This window comes from Gobio gobio (assembly GCF_949357685.1).
Source record: "Gobio gobio genome assembly, chromosome: 3".
Classification (NCBI taxonomy): domain Eukaryota; kingdom Metazoa; phylum Chordata; class Actinopteri; order Cypriniformes; family Gobionidae; genus Gobio; species Gobio gobio.
This window is the reverse complement of record NC_137099.1, coordinates 14,252,880-14,267,709: the sequence shown is the minus strand read 5'-3', so window position 1 is coordinate 14,267,709 and position 14,830 is coordinate 14,252,880. Positions and strand designations below refer to the sequence as shown.

The window sequence follows — 14,830 nt, the reverse complement described above, 5'->3', positions numbered from 1 at the left end:
AAATCTAGTGGCATCTAAAATGCCATAAAAATAAATGCATCTTATTACACGGCTCTATGGAATCCTTGATTCTGATTGGGCAATCACGCCATCTCGCAGTATGTTATGCTGCCTTCACATGCTATCGGAAATGTCCTACTTCCCACTTCTGAAGTCGTGATTATGAGCTCAAAATTATTTAATTATGTGGCAAATAGCCATGTAATAAGCGGGATAATGTGCATCCAGCCGGAGTCCTAATCACTCTATCAGGGTTTATTCTGCGATTACAGCCAGCTGGATATCTATCCCTATCTATCCCTTACTTAATCGGGCCACCGTTTTAGCCCCGCATAAAAAAATCCTGAACACAGCAACTGTTTAACGGTATAACTCCACAATTCAGTACTACACAGTCTTTGTAACGCGTTTCAGCAATACATTTCTAACATTTATAATGTGTTTAGAAACAAATCTCAGAATTGCCTTTACAGGGACTTTAATATAAAACCTTTTATTTGAAAAAGAAAAAGGTAATTTTATTGATCAACTATCCATATATACTGAAGCTGGTTTGTGGGCATTTATTAAAAAAAAAATACTGTCAGTCTGACTAGCGTTAATGAAGCAACATTATGAAAATACTGTGATGGTTCACACCTGAAAAATAAAAATGTATCATGAAATTGTGAACTAATAGAGAAAGCGTGGTCTGTTTTGCTCACAGGCATTAGTAATGAGCAAGCACATATCCTGGTGATCTAAAGCCATTTTAAACATCTACTTCATGTCTTTAAATTAACATTTTAACTTATCTTTATACAGTATACCATATTTTATGATAATCTCACTGTCCTAGATACTGATTCTACACTAGCATTATCTAAATGTATGAACAAAATGATGTGTACATTTAAGAGCTCACTGCTAAAGGGGGAAAAAAACAGTTGGTTTTTTTTATCAATATTTCTACATGCCGTCAGTCACGATCCAAGCTCAGATATATTAAGGGTGAGAAAAGTCATGCTTGGATTATTTTGTCCTGTGGGGCCCACTATCTTATGATACCCTCATAAGTAACAATGTGTCCCGTGTGTGCGGCTTATATGAGGTTGCTTGAGAGAAAGGAGAATTTATTTCATTTTTCCTCTAGTCTTGCTTCTGACATATAGGCTCTGCCACCTGAACCCGTTCTCACAGCATCTTGAGACTGCTGCTTGACCTCATCCGTCTAACTTATCCATTTTTCATGCCCGAGAGTGCATGTGTGTGTATATCGGTGTGTGCTTGTTTTATTGGACTGTATCTATAAAACACTGAGAGGGCCTCGACTTTATTAATAAGATTTACTCCAAATTTAAAACGCTTGGCAATTGGCTCTTAAAATGATGCATTGCTTTGGGCACTCTCATTCATTCCACAAATAGCCTCCCAACCAGAAACAGAATCTAAAAAATATAAGGACTAATGCTGCGTTCCAGGCAGGATTTTGAGCATGTAAGTTATGACTTACGACTCACGACTTTGTAGAGTTCCAGGCAAAGTCATGCCAAACTGCCTGAGCGGTAGCTAGATGTAAACAAAGCATGGCGGACCGTACAGGGCTTATGCTCATTTACAATCATTTCTATCGCAAAAGGTGCTTACTCCTTGCTTATTTGAGGGAAACGGAGGAGAAATAATAAGTGTGTGTGTGTGTGTGTGTTTTGGGATAGGTAAGATTTTAATGTTTTTAAAAGAAGCATCTTATGCTCACCAGGCTGCATTTATTTATTTATTTTATTTGATTAAAAATACCCCAAAAAAACTGTAATATTGTTAAATATTATAACAATTTAAAGTGATTGTTTTCAATGTGAATATATTTTAAAATGTAATTTATTCCTGTGATGGCAAAGCTGAATTTTCAGCATCATTCCTCCGGTCTTCAGCGTCACATGATCCTTCAGAAATCATTCAAATATGATGATTTTCTGCTCAACAAACATGTATTATTGCTATCAATGTTGAAAACAGTTGTGTACAAAAAACATTTCAGGATTTTTTGATGGATAAAACGTTCAAAAGAACCACATTTATTTGAAATAGAATCTTTTGTAACATTATAAATGTCTTTGCTATCACTTGTTTTAATCAATTGAACGAATCCTTGCTGAATAAAAGTATTAATTTCTTTAATTTCTTTCCAAAAAAATGTATTCTTACTGACCCCTGGACCTTTTGAACGGTAGTGTATGATGTTACAAAAGCTTTCTATTTCAGATAAATGCTGTTCTTTTGAACTTTCTATTCATTAAAGAATGCTGAAAATTCAGCTTTGCATCACAGGAATAAATTACATTTTAAAATATATTCAAATATAAAACAGTTATTTTAAATTGTATTAATATATCACAATATTACTGTTTTTGTGTACTTTAATTAAATACATGCAGCCTTGGTGAGCATAAGAGAGCATATGTCACATACTTAAGGAGAGGGAGTGTAATGATTAGATATATCCACAAAAGTGAACTGCATAAAGCCTATCGAACTGAGCTGTGAAAATAAAGGAACATTTTCACAGAACTCAAGCAATCACCACAAAATAAATCAGTGGAATTAGGACAATTTTGCAACCACAAAGTGTTGCACTGCCCCCTAGTGATAGGCATTGAAGATGGTACCTTTGTAGTCCCGCTCAGTGTCCCACGATATGCCCCAAAATGTGTCCTAAGCCACAGTTATTTTAATTATACATTTTAACAAGTAAGTCTGATTCTATGGGACAAACTGCAAATCGTTTCATCCTACAGTTTGTTTTACTAAATAGGTATTCAACGGACATCACATTGACTAATAATTAATAAGTGGATACAAGTGTAATACATCTATGAGAAGAGTTAATATAAAAGAAATGTACGGCAAATACGTCAATCTTTGAGATACACCAAAATGGTCAGTTAATCCTAAACATCACCTTTTAAGTGTGGGCAAAGCTTTTCTTACTAGAAACTGGTTGACCTCATCTTTTGAAAGGGGATATAATGGTTTGTTTCTCTAGCAACACAGCTTTTGGCTGTGGTTTCCAAGGTTACTGCAGAATTTCTGAAGATGTCACGTCAAAAAGACCCCCTTCACTGCTCCCTTCAGGATTTTCAAAGCTGAAGTACTCCCTTTGAATCCAAGTATATGTGACGTAAATGAGCACAACAGTAACGCCAAACAGGTGAAGTGTCTCACAGTCTGAAATGCTAAAAGGAGCCCCTGACATGATAAAAGCACTTTTATAAGTACTCAGAGTGGACAGGTTAATTTCCATAGTCAACAGTGGTCACCAGAACTGGGGTGTGACTGTCATTTTTAGTGCCTGTACTGTTGGCCTATTTCAAACCACAAATGATGTGAAGTTTCACAATACTTACCAAAAGCACCTATTGCACTGTTCCAGTACACCTGATGACAAGAATGAAGAAGTAGTGATGAACTGAGGTGCTACTTTTATTCAGAAAACCCTGTTCTGCCTTTCCTAAAAAGGAAAAAATTTAAATGATTTAAACCAATGTTTGAAATGTCCCAATTGAATTGAAAAAAAAGGGAAGAGTTGCAGCCACATGCCTGATTTGGAGTCCAAGACGTCCCCTGAGCTTCTTCAAACATCTGCTTATCTGGTGTACTTCATGGATGACAGTCCCACTGGTCCTTATGGCATCAATAAAAACAGAGGTAGTAAGACTCCAAAGTAATTCCTAGTAAGACTCCAAAGTAAAATCCATTTATTAAATATTTCAAATACTCACTTGACCCAATTTATGCAATGAAGGTTCAGGTCCAGTCTGCGCTTCCAAATCCCACCATTTTCCTGTCTCTCTCTGTACTGCACAGTCCTGTATAGTAAATGGATAAAAACATCCATAAGTAAACTAATGGCTATATTTTGTGAAGAAACAACTTATTTTGTGTCCTAAAAAGATCTTACAAACCTTCTACAGCTCCTATATTGAGAGTATTCTGTTTCTCCCTTTCGTCCTCCATACTGGTTTACATCTCTCACTGTTATGAACATAAACTGTCTCCAAAGCATCAAAAATCTCATTATAAATCACTGGAGTGACCCTACTAAGCCTCGACCCATTCAAGGCTCATCACAGCACAACAGACAGCATCTCCATTGCCAATTTAAGCTACTTCTTAAAAAAAAGTCCTGACTATGGTGATCTAAAATTGTTACAGAGCATAGCTGAGGCTATCCAATTACTGAAAAACAACCGAGAGGACAGCGCCGAGTCAAGCCAGGAGCCTGACACACAATTATACTGAATTGTCATCACATGCACAATGTTTAGTTATATCATTTTTTTTTTAATCTTAGTCATTGGATATACTTTTTATGCAAAATATAATTAATTATGCCTAGTGTCAAAGTCGACTTAGTTTTGTATGGACAAAACTTAATTGCCCTTGGAGTTTAATAAAGTTGTATTCCGTACTTTTTTTATTTTTACTTGGTTTAATTGCTTTAATCAAATAAAATCTAATTACATTAGGTATTACATTACATTAGTCATAAATAATTACATTAAGTATATTTAAAATGTCTTAAAAGTGCTTAAAGGTATTAAACATAAAGAAATCTTTAAAAAGGTTTCAAATGATAAAACACTAATAAAAGCTGTTTTCCATTACATGGAGATGGTTGCATCATAAAGCCAGACATGATGTGATCATGATGAAAAGTTTTGCTTTTGCATGACACTGCACCCATGTTGCTAGGCATCCCTATACCTAGCAACCACCCACTTAGTATAAAAGTTGAGCATGACTGCCAAATAGGCACAAAAAAGTGCACCTTTAATGCACCACTAACTAAATGTAATGATGAATGACTTGTTTGACTAGGTTGTTATAATGTTTGAGCATTGTTGGTCATTTTAGAATGATCAAAACATTCTTTTTAAATCCATAATAAATCAACAATCAAAATGAAATGATGAAATTTAATCTGTCAGGAGGAATGTAACACAAAGCTGAACGTGCAACATTACCTACAATATTTGCAATATTAAGAAGATGCATCTGTTTTTTGCTCATTTTAACAGTTTATATCTTTTGTTTCTATTCAAACACTGTTTCTAATGCAAGTAAATAACTTCTTAAGAATAAAAAGGGAACTAAAAACACCCAAACAGAATATACAAAATACTCAGCTAAAGAAACACAAACAGTGGCTTAAAAGTTATGGTATGTAAAAAATCCTGCCACTGTTAGTCATTCTATTAAAACAGCACTAAACCGAAAAATCTGTGAAACAATAAAAATGACATTTAAGAATATGAACATTTAAGAAACTGCAAGTAAAGTAACTTCTGGATGGCTTGACTACATGAAGGATGACTGGTTGGGGATGAAAAGTCTTTGGGCAGAGGAGCAGGAGATGGGTAGGGGAGGTGAGATGGGAGCCATGGGGTATGCTGGGTAAGGCAGAGACCTGCATCCAAAGGACAGGAAACCAGAGCCAGAAGGTGCAGGAGAAGAAACATTCACAGGAGAGCCAGGGGAACTGATAGAGCAATCTGTCATGTGAAAACACACACACACAAACACACATTAGAAAACACAAACTTTAACATGTACCTGGTACATACTGACAGTAGTTTGCACAATATATACTGGTACCATATCGATCATTAGGCAATATTAGTGACATTTTAATCTGTAACAATCAGTTTAGGATAAATGTCAGTTGATATTTGATATAAAGTTGGGGTTTTTTTTAAGGAAGTTTCTCATGCTCACTTAGGCTGCTTGATCAAAAATACAGTAAAAGAGTACAACTGTGAAATATTATTACAATTTAAAATAGCAGTTTTTCTACTTCAATATATTTTAAAATATTACATGATCCTTAAGAAATCATTCTAATATGCTGATTTGGTGCTCAAGAAACATTTGTAATTATTATCAATGCTGAAAACGGCTGTGCTGCTTAATATTTTTGTGGAAACTGACATTTTTTCAGGACTCTTTGATGATAGAAAGCTATTTTTTTTTTAAATAGAAATGTTTGTACCATTGTAAAAATTTTACTAAAATGTGTTCAATTCAATTGTATTTGCTTAATACAATTATTAATGTCTTTAAAATAAAAAAAAATCTTACTGACCCCAAAACCTTTGAACGGTAGAGCAGTTTTGTATTCTCATTTCACCCATTCTTTTTAAGTCATCTAATGGTCATAAAAAAATCACATAAAAAGAAATATTGAGTCTTAATTTAGACAGAATAAAATTGTAGATGTTATAGAATTTTATAACTGGCCATAGATAGTTTCAGCCATAACATAAAAGTAATTATAGTGTTATACCAGGGGTCAGCAGCCAATGACACATGTTGGCCAACATTGACACGTGGAGGGATAATCACTGACACATGACAATAACTAAAGAGGTAAATGTATTTAATTTAAATAAAGTCCCTCAAAATTGCATTTGGACGTACATTTTGAGGTAATCATTCCTCATAGTCACACATCCTGTTTTATTAAGTTATAAATACTTTTAAAGTGTGAGATTTTAACCTGCGCTAGCGTGCAGATCCGACAAACCATTCCCGTGACCGGAGGTGTGCGCGCACTTCAGTGATTATCCTTCCTCGTGCCATAAGGTTACCTACCCCTGTCTTATACTATATGTATCGGCCAGAATTTGAATATCATTGCACTCCTAATTTCATGCTGTATGTAACCTGGTATTAGTTTAAATGTTGTACTGAAACGAAAACTATAGAAACCAGAGAACAACTGAGAGAAACTAACCTAAGTTCCAGAGTGCATTCTGAGCAGCAAGCTCTTTGGCGTCCTCTAATATGGTGCAGACTTTATCAGGCATGAAGCTGCTCCTGGTGCTGCTGATGACTACTTTGTAGATGAGCAGTATTTTCCCCTCCTGTCCGGCTAGGGAGTAGAGGTGATACTCTGGCAGAGACCAGTCATTCTTGTGGCAGTAGTAATCCAACAATGACACAGCTGAGCTCAGCTGGCTGGGCTTCAGGCTGTTTAGGCTGACTGGGACCAAAGTGGATCCTGGTAGGAATGGATACACACAGCGATCTAAGTCCACTGCATACGGGCTGCCCAAGTGAGGCGGCAGGCTGAGGGGGCGTGCGGTTAACCCATCACCCATTGCTCCTGTTCCCAAGCCGCTGGTCATATCATCTCTGCTTTGGAACAGGAAGTTGGAATCACTGTAGTTTCCGCCAGCTGCCACTCCATTGTGGTTACTCCGTGGTCCGGATCTTTTGTTCCCATCTTTGCTGACAGGCTTGGCAAGAGTCACCTCGATGGGCGAACCATCAATAACTTTCCCATTCATTGATTCAAGAGCAGTTAGGGCATCCTCCCGGTTATAGAAGTGGATGAAGGCATAATCTGTCAGCTTCTTAACACGCTCCACAGAGCCAGGCTTCAAGCATGAGAACTCAGAGCGAAGCGTCTCCTCCGTGGTGCTCAGCATGAGATTACGAACATAGAGGACTCGCACTCGTTGCATGGTTTCCTCATCTAACTCCTTTTCAGGTTCTGCCCAGTCAACCTGGATGGTGTGACCCCACAACTGAAATGTTCCTGAAACATCAAGTTGACATTGACACACATCAAGCAATTTGTGTATTTGTGAGTAGTTCTAACAAGTGTAATGTTGAAATGTCATGCTCAGACCCTTGTGAAATATGCACCTGCTAAAATTGAAACACCAACCACCAAATTGGTTACACTTTTAAAATAGTGCGATAGTTGCATATTTTATATTTTTATTTGCAGCCTGCCTGCTTGATTACTACAAATCCTTTAATTATTCATTATTTATCCAATTGTTATCCTTTAAATAACTGGTTTGTCCAGACGCATCGAAAATAATTTGCCCCCATTATATCAAATGAAGTTTCTATTTTTGGCATGCTTCTCCAGCCACTTTATTCCTATCTGTCTGAAATAAAAAAAAATATATATAAAAAAAATTGTAATATTGTAAATATAGAAATAGACCTTCGTTCATCGTCGGAACACAAATTAAGATATTTTTGATGAAATCAGAGAGCTCTCAGGCCCATCCATAGGCAGCAACATCATTGCAACTCTTAAAGGTCCCATGGCATGGCATTTTTCTATTATTTTATAATGTTTCCTGAGGTGTACTTATATTGTTAGTATGATTTTTACATCATAAAATGTCATAATGTAGAAATAAAAGGCATTTTTTCTAAACTGCTGTTTGCCCAGTGGCTGAATGCCCTGTTTCAAGGGGCGTGTCTGCTGTGAGACTTCAGTAAAAACGCCCACTGTTGTGATTGGCTGACATCTTTGCATTTGAAATGAGCGGAGGGGGCGTGGTTTAACGAGGTCTACCAGGCACGAGCTGCTGCCAGAGAGACGGATGGAGCTGCTGAGTTCACTTCACATCAGTTCTGTCAGTACGTCTCAGTTCAGTGAACTGTTGTAGTTACTAGGATATACTTCAGGTTATTAGTTTATTTCTAGTCGGAAGGACTGTCACTCATGTCAGAAAGTTAGTAACTTTAGTAAATTATGGATCAGCGCTGACTGGAGACGCAAACCGTTTAGAATGATTCAGTCCGATTTGGTGAACTGATTTGGTTCACTAAAAAGAACCGGTTCAAAAGAATGATTAGTTCGCGAACAGGACATCACTAATGTACCAGAGACTGAGCGATTGCTAACACAGTTATTTATAGTAACTACTGAGTTATGAGAGCACTGTCTGTCAGCGCGAGTTTATTTTGTGTGTATCTGAGAGTTCTGAATAAACAAGAGTCTCAGTCACGCCGAGCCCATCTTCATCATTATTCTACCAACTTTGTAACACATGCAATGTACCATTACAGCTGTCGAGATGAACGAGTTAGTAAGTGTTGATTATAGCATTATTTTTAGATATTTTCCTATCATATGAAAAGTGAAAAGTGTCAGTGACGCGCATTGAGTACACAGCGCAAACAAAGACACAACAGCAGTAATCGAATGTAATCCAGTTTATTGTGGGGATAGCTGGCTAGCCCGGATATGCTCACGCTTACCCCCCTTCTGCTTAATCTCACGCCGCGTTTGGTGCCTCCGCTGTGGGCCAGATGCAGTACTGGGGGTCGGTGATGTTGAAGGCCGACCAGACAGTGCAGCCCGAGCTTCGATGTGTGCGTGAAGTTTATCTCTAAAGATGTGACTCTGCCGATATTGAGCAGAAACTCACAACTGTATGCACAGTATGCACATTTTAGAACAGATAGACGCGACAAGGACGTACAAAAACATGGACTCACAAGATAGAAAACATTTTGTCGGGAGAGAGAGAAGCCACAGCGTGTGCACAAATAATAAATAATTAGCTACACATCACAAATCACTGATCACAGATCAGAAGGAACTGAAAAAAGACTTCTGTTTTCATTTGTACATCCAAACACTGAGAAACTGCCAGCATTCACTCGTTCACAAGCCATGATCTCTCGAGGACCAACAAAGGCCTTCTGAAGCGAATTGGCGCGTTTGTGTAAGAAAAATCTTGTTTTAAACTTCTAATTCATGACCAGTGTTTTGTTTTGCTCTATCCTTCTGCGTTCGTCAATATGCATGCGTCAATGGTTACTCTTTCACCATAACTTTTTACTTCACTTGCGTACCGCTGACCGCCGGAAGCTAGTTATTTTAGTCTATAAAGTTTTAAATATGGATATTTTTCTTACACAAACGCACCATTTCGCTTCAGAAGGCCTTTATTAACCCCCTGGAGCCGTGTAGAGCAGTTATATGATGGATAGATGCACTTATATGGACTTCAAAAATGACCCAACAATTCACTGCCATTATAATGCTTGGAAGAGCCTGGACATTTTTTAATATAACTCCAGTTTGTTATATTAAACCGATTGTATTCGTCTGAAAGAAGAATGTCACATACACAGGGTGAGTAAATCATGGGCTAATTTTCATTTTTGGGTGAAGTATCCCTTTAAGGCCCAGAAAGGTAGTAAAGAAATCATTAAAATAGTCCACGTGACTACAGTGGTTCAACCTTAATGTTAGGAAGCGACAAGCATACTTTTTGTGCGCAAAAACAAACAAAAATAACAACTAAACTCAACAATCTCTTCTATTCTCTGCAACTCTTACACTATTTACTTTGTTGGGCTATTCACAGAGTACAGCGCTTCCGGGTTTTACGGCAAAACGCCGGCTCACTATTGGCCGAGCACGATCCTATGATCACACGAATGCGTTGTGGTGCTTATGCAGGGTTTTTCCTACATTGAAAATTTTTTGGCGGCCGCCAAAACAAAATTTTGCCCCGCAAAAGCCTTATTTGATCAGTTATTGTGATTTATGAGTGATGTAGATCTACTGCGCTTGTGATCGGCAAAAGTTAACTGATGACAGAGAGAACGAGCGGAGAGCCCTAACGTTACCCCGCGCGGACGCAGAGAGAACGAGCGGAGAGCCCTACCCCGCGCGCACGCTCTCGTCTTCAAAATAAGCACCGTTTTAGCATTCTAATATATCACATATCACGTTAATCAAAAGGTCGGAAGACCGAATCCATGTTGCACGTGGTGGATTCGGACATTTTTTTTCCTTGAACTACCGCTGGATGTGAATTGCGCTCAAAAAACGCTAACTCTTCACCGACCAGCTGACATAAACCATACTTTCAATAAACGGGAAACAAATCCTATCCAGTTATGAAGTGTTTTCTGTGTGTTGACAAATCTTTCGCGATGTTCTAACAGACGGGATTCACACAAAGCGTCTGCTGGTGTCCGATTCGCCACCTGACTCCTTTGAACCGAATCATTTTAACGACTGGTTAGAACAACTGAACTGTCCAACACTGAACTCACGAATCAGTTTAATAATTTACTCAGAACATCTGAAATGAGAACACAAGTGTGCTCACCCAATTTAGCAAGAGTGGATAGTAAGAATTAGTTTGAATTATCCACAGTCTTTCAGCTTATTTCTGTTTACAATGTGTAGTAAATAGATAGCCTAAAATCATTTAGTTTGGGACGAAAAAAAAGCATGTAGGAGACTGGCATGGTAGAGAAGAGATTGTTGAATAAAGTTATTATTTTGTTTATTTTTGCGCACAAAAAGTATTCTCGTCGCTTCATGCCCAAGACTGGTTTCTCACTGAAGCTAAGCAGGGCTGAGCCTGGTCAGTACCTGGATGGGAGACCAACTGGGAAAACTGGGTTGCTGCTGGTAGAGGTGTTAGTGAGGCCAGCAGGGGGTGCTCACCCTGTGGTCTGTGTGGGTCCTAACACCCCAGTATAGTGATGGGGATACTATACTGTAACAAGCACCGTCCTTCGGATGAGACGTTAAACCGAGGTCCTGACTCTCTGTAGTCATTAAAAATCCTTCGATAAAGAGTAGGGGTGTAACCCCGGCATCCTGGCCAAATTTGCCCATTGGCCTCTGTCCATCATGGCCTCCTAATCGTCCTCATATACTGATTGGCTTAATCACTCTGTCTCCTCACCACCAATAAGCTGGTGTGTGGTGGGCGTTCTGGCGCAATATGCCTGCCGTCGCATCATCAGGTGGATGCTGCACATTGGTGGGGGTTGAGGAGATTACCCCCTTCGATATGTAAAGTGCTTTGAGTGCCAAGAAAAGTGCTATATAAATGTAACAAATTATTATTCATAACATAAAGGTTGAACCACTGTAGCCATTAGGGGTGTCGCAATATACCGGTTTTGACGATAACCGTGATATTCAAAGCACAAAATATCGACATCGTGTTAATTTAGGGTGTGGCAATATACCGGTATTTGCGATAACCACAATATTTAAAATGAACAGGACTGGTATGATAACATGACACGTAAATACTCCGGTGTCCCGAGTCTGACTGTAGCCGTGTTTTTTCCTCCCTCTCTATTACACACTGTTGCAGCCATAAAAATAGTTCAGCTTTGTTTGTAATGTCAAATTTGTTATATTTCGTTTAGTTTCTTTATTAAAGCTACACTGTGTAACTTTTTTTGTCTGTTCTTAGCTAAAAACACTTAGTTCTTTCAAAAATATATGTGCTCATTAATGTATATTTACTTCTTTCAAGTAATAAAGTATTCTCGTAAGTTTATAATATGCCATTGAAAATACATAAGGTAATGGGATCTAACGGTGGTCGCCATGTTGCCCCTCCATCTTGAAAGTACATTAGCCAAAGAGGGACATACCCGTAAATTCAAGCTTCGCCTTTCGCGTTGTTTTAATACTGATGGCACTGTACAAAATTCTCTGCCGCATGTGCGCGTCAACTTGTTCAGACTTGTCTGGTGCATGTGCAGATAGTTTTCATCTCAGCAGCGTCCAGTAACAGAGTTATACGGCGTTTTCCTGGCTTGTTTATTCCTCAAAAGTCTGTTTTTCCTTGTGTGGTATTTCTGTGCGTTAATAACTCCGTAAGTAATAATAGTTATTGTCATTGTAGATGTGTTTCAGAGTGTGTCATCGCGTAATTCAGTTGATGTCACCTCAGAAGTATTTTTGTGTCAACATACAATAGCGTAATGCTCACCTATTTGAATAATCATTCAGTTATTTTGTTATCAACAATGTTTATTCGTTTATAGAAAATATTTGCTTGTAATGTATGTTGATGGAAATATGTATCAGGTCTGATCGGCATAGTAACAATTGTTATACAGAGCGCACTGCAGTGCTAACGTTAAAGTGGCGCACACACTTTTGTAATCCGACACCGCTTGTTAGCAGCAGCAGCGGCAGCTCCGCTCCTTTTAATGCAGCTGCATTTAGCGCCTATATATGGTACAATAAGCTCTGGTTTACGGTTACATTATACAAATGTAACTTATAAGTAGTTATACAGTTCTTAACTGTGTATGTATATTTACCATCCTTATTTGTTCTCTCACAGAAACCACATTTATGTATATATCCACGCAAACCTGTTTATGCCTTGCAATTGGATGACTGAATAAACATTACTATCATCAAAGTTCACTCTGGATTAGCTGCAGTTCTTTCTAGCCGAATAATTAGGCCAGTTGAGTTCCAACCATCCCACTGCGCACAGAATATCCCACAGGCACCGTGTCGAATGTGGACGAGGTCGAACTGGAAGCCATGTTAATCTTGGACTAAATCGGCCACCGTAGGAGTTGAAACGAAATCGGAATTGAGAGGAACAGAAACAAAAATTCACTGGATGGTCATATACCTTTTCACCACTAGATGGGGGAAAATATCACACAGTGTAGCTTTAAGTTAATTTAGAAAAAATGTTTGGGGCAATTTTCGTTAGTTAAATTAAAGTTTTTGTTTTTTTCCTAATGACCAAGCGGCCAGCGGCCGGACAGTGAGTTAACCGCATGTTTGATCAATTTATCCTCTCAAATCAACACTTGACTTGTCTTGCCTATAATAAAATCCATATATATAAAACACTTAAAGCATATCACAATGTAAGTTTGTTTACTATCACCACCACAGTAAAAACGCATTTTTGACAAGCTGAGGCAGGAGCAGGAGCACGTAACGGCACCTGCAAACGAAACGGGCTACACAATCTAAACTATAAAAATAAAAACATGCATTGTCTTACCATATACCTCTCCGTAAAATGAATATAAATCCAATCTTCAATTCCCACTCTATAGGCAATGCAAATTCAGTTCACGACAACGAAAGCAACAGATATGAGTTGTAGGCTATTTTATTTATCGGCTCATTTCAAGATCAAAGGCCGTAATAGGAAAACGAGCGACCTAAGCACTGGTAAGAGCATTTAGTCTCATTCGTTTTAATGGAGATTATTGTGTTTTTGAGCATCTGATTCTGAGCCTTTGGGCTACTTTCAGTTTCACTGGCGGCCGTTTGCGTCTTTTCTTGCATCTTCTTGTAGAGCCCCCTCAGCACTCGGTGCTCTGCGCGCAGCGCGTGGTGGGAGCGGTGGATCATCTGAGTGATCGGCCTCGAAAGAATTTCGGAAGAGATTTACTCCTGATCTCTTCACAATATGATAGATATATGACCAGAGAAAACGAATGAAGTGAGCAGGTGTAAAAAGGCCATAACTGCGCTGCGCTGAAGGAACGCGGCGGTCAGAGTCACCAGAGCCAGTCGACGGTCGCGGTCTCATAGTTTATTTTAATTAATGAATAATGTCTATTCTTGTATTTTGTATTTGCAATCTAGTCATGGCCAATAACATTTATGTTAATATGTATTCATCATCATACTGTTGAACTTGACAATATTTTCTCTCTTATTTCATAGGGAGCTTCAAAGACAATTTATCAGTAACATAGTATTACCCTGTTTATCATTATCCAATTATGTTTGTTGGGTAAAAAATAAAACTAAATAAACAAAGTAAAAATTAATTGGTACCACTTTACAATAAGGTTCTTTAATTAACATTAGTTACATTAGTAAACATGAACTAATAATGAACTGCACTTATTAATCTTTGTTAATTTCAACATTTACTAATGCATTCAAATCTTGCTAAAATGCACTGTGAACTAACATGAACAAACCATGAAAAGCTCTATATTAACTTACATTAACAAAGAAGATTAACTAATGCTGAACAGCTGTTGTTCATGGTTAGTTCGTTAACTAATGCATTAACTAATGTCAACTAATACAACCCTATAGTAAAGTGTTACCAATTCATTTGATAACTTTCTCCCCCAAGGTTCTATAGATATCGCGATATATCGATATCGTGATTTTTTTTTGGCCACAATAACCGTGGTGTGAAAAATCTGATATCGTGACAGCCCTAGTAGCCATGTAGTGGACTATTTTAACGATGTCTTTACTACC

General features: G+C 38.0%; 1 protein-coding gene across 1 annotated transcript in view; it reads right to left on the bottom strand.

The window, feature by feature from the left end:
• Positions 1 to 5,337: 5,337 nt before the first annotated feature.
• The window catches only part of rbm46 (RNA binding motif protein 46), a gene marked incomplete at both ends in the record, with an annotated part of 11,014 nt that continues 1,521 nt past the window's right edge, over positions 5,338 to 14,830 (bottom strand). The window contains 2 exons of the mRNA XM_079811984.1: positions 5,338 to 5,531; positions 6,773 to 7,579. Coding sequence (XP_079668110.1) covers positions 5,338 to 5,531; positions 6,773 to 7,579 — 1,001 coding nt within the window. The remainder of the gene's footprint in view (positions 5,532 to 6,772; positions 7,580 to 14,830) is intronic.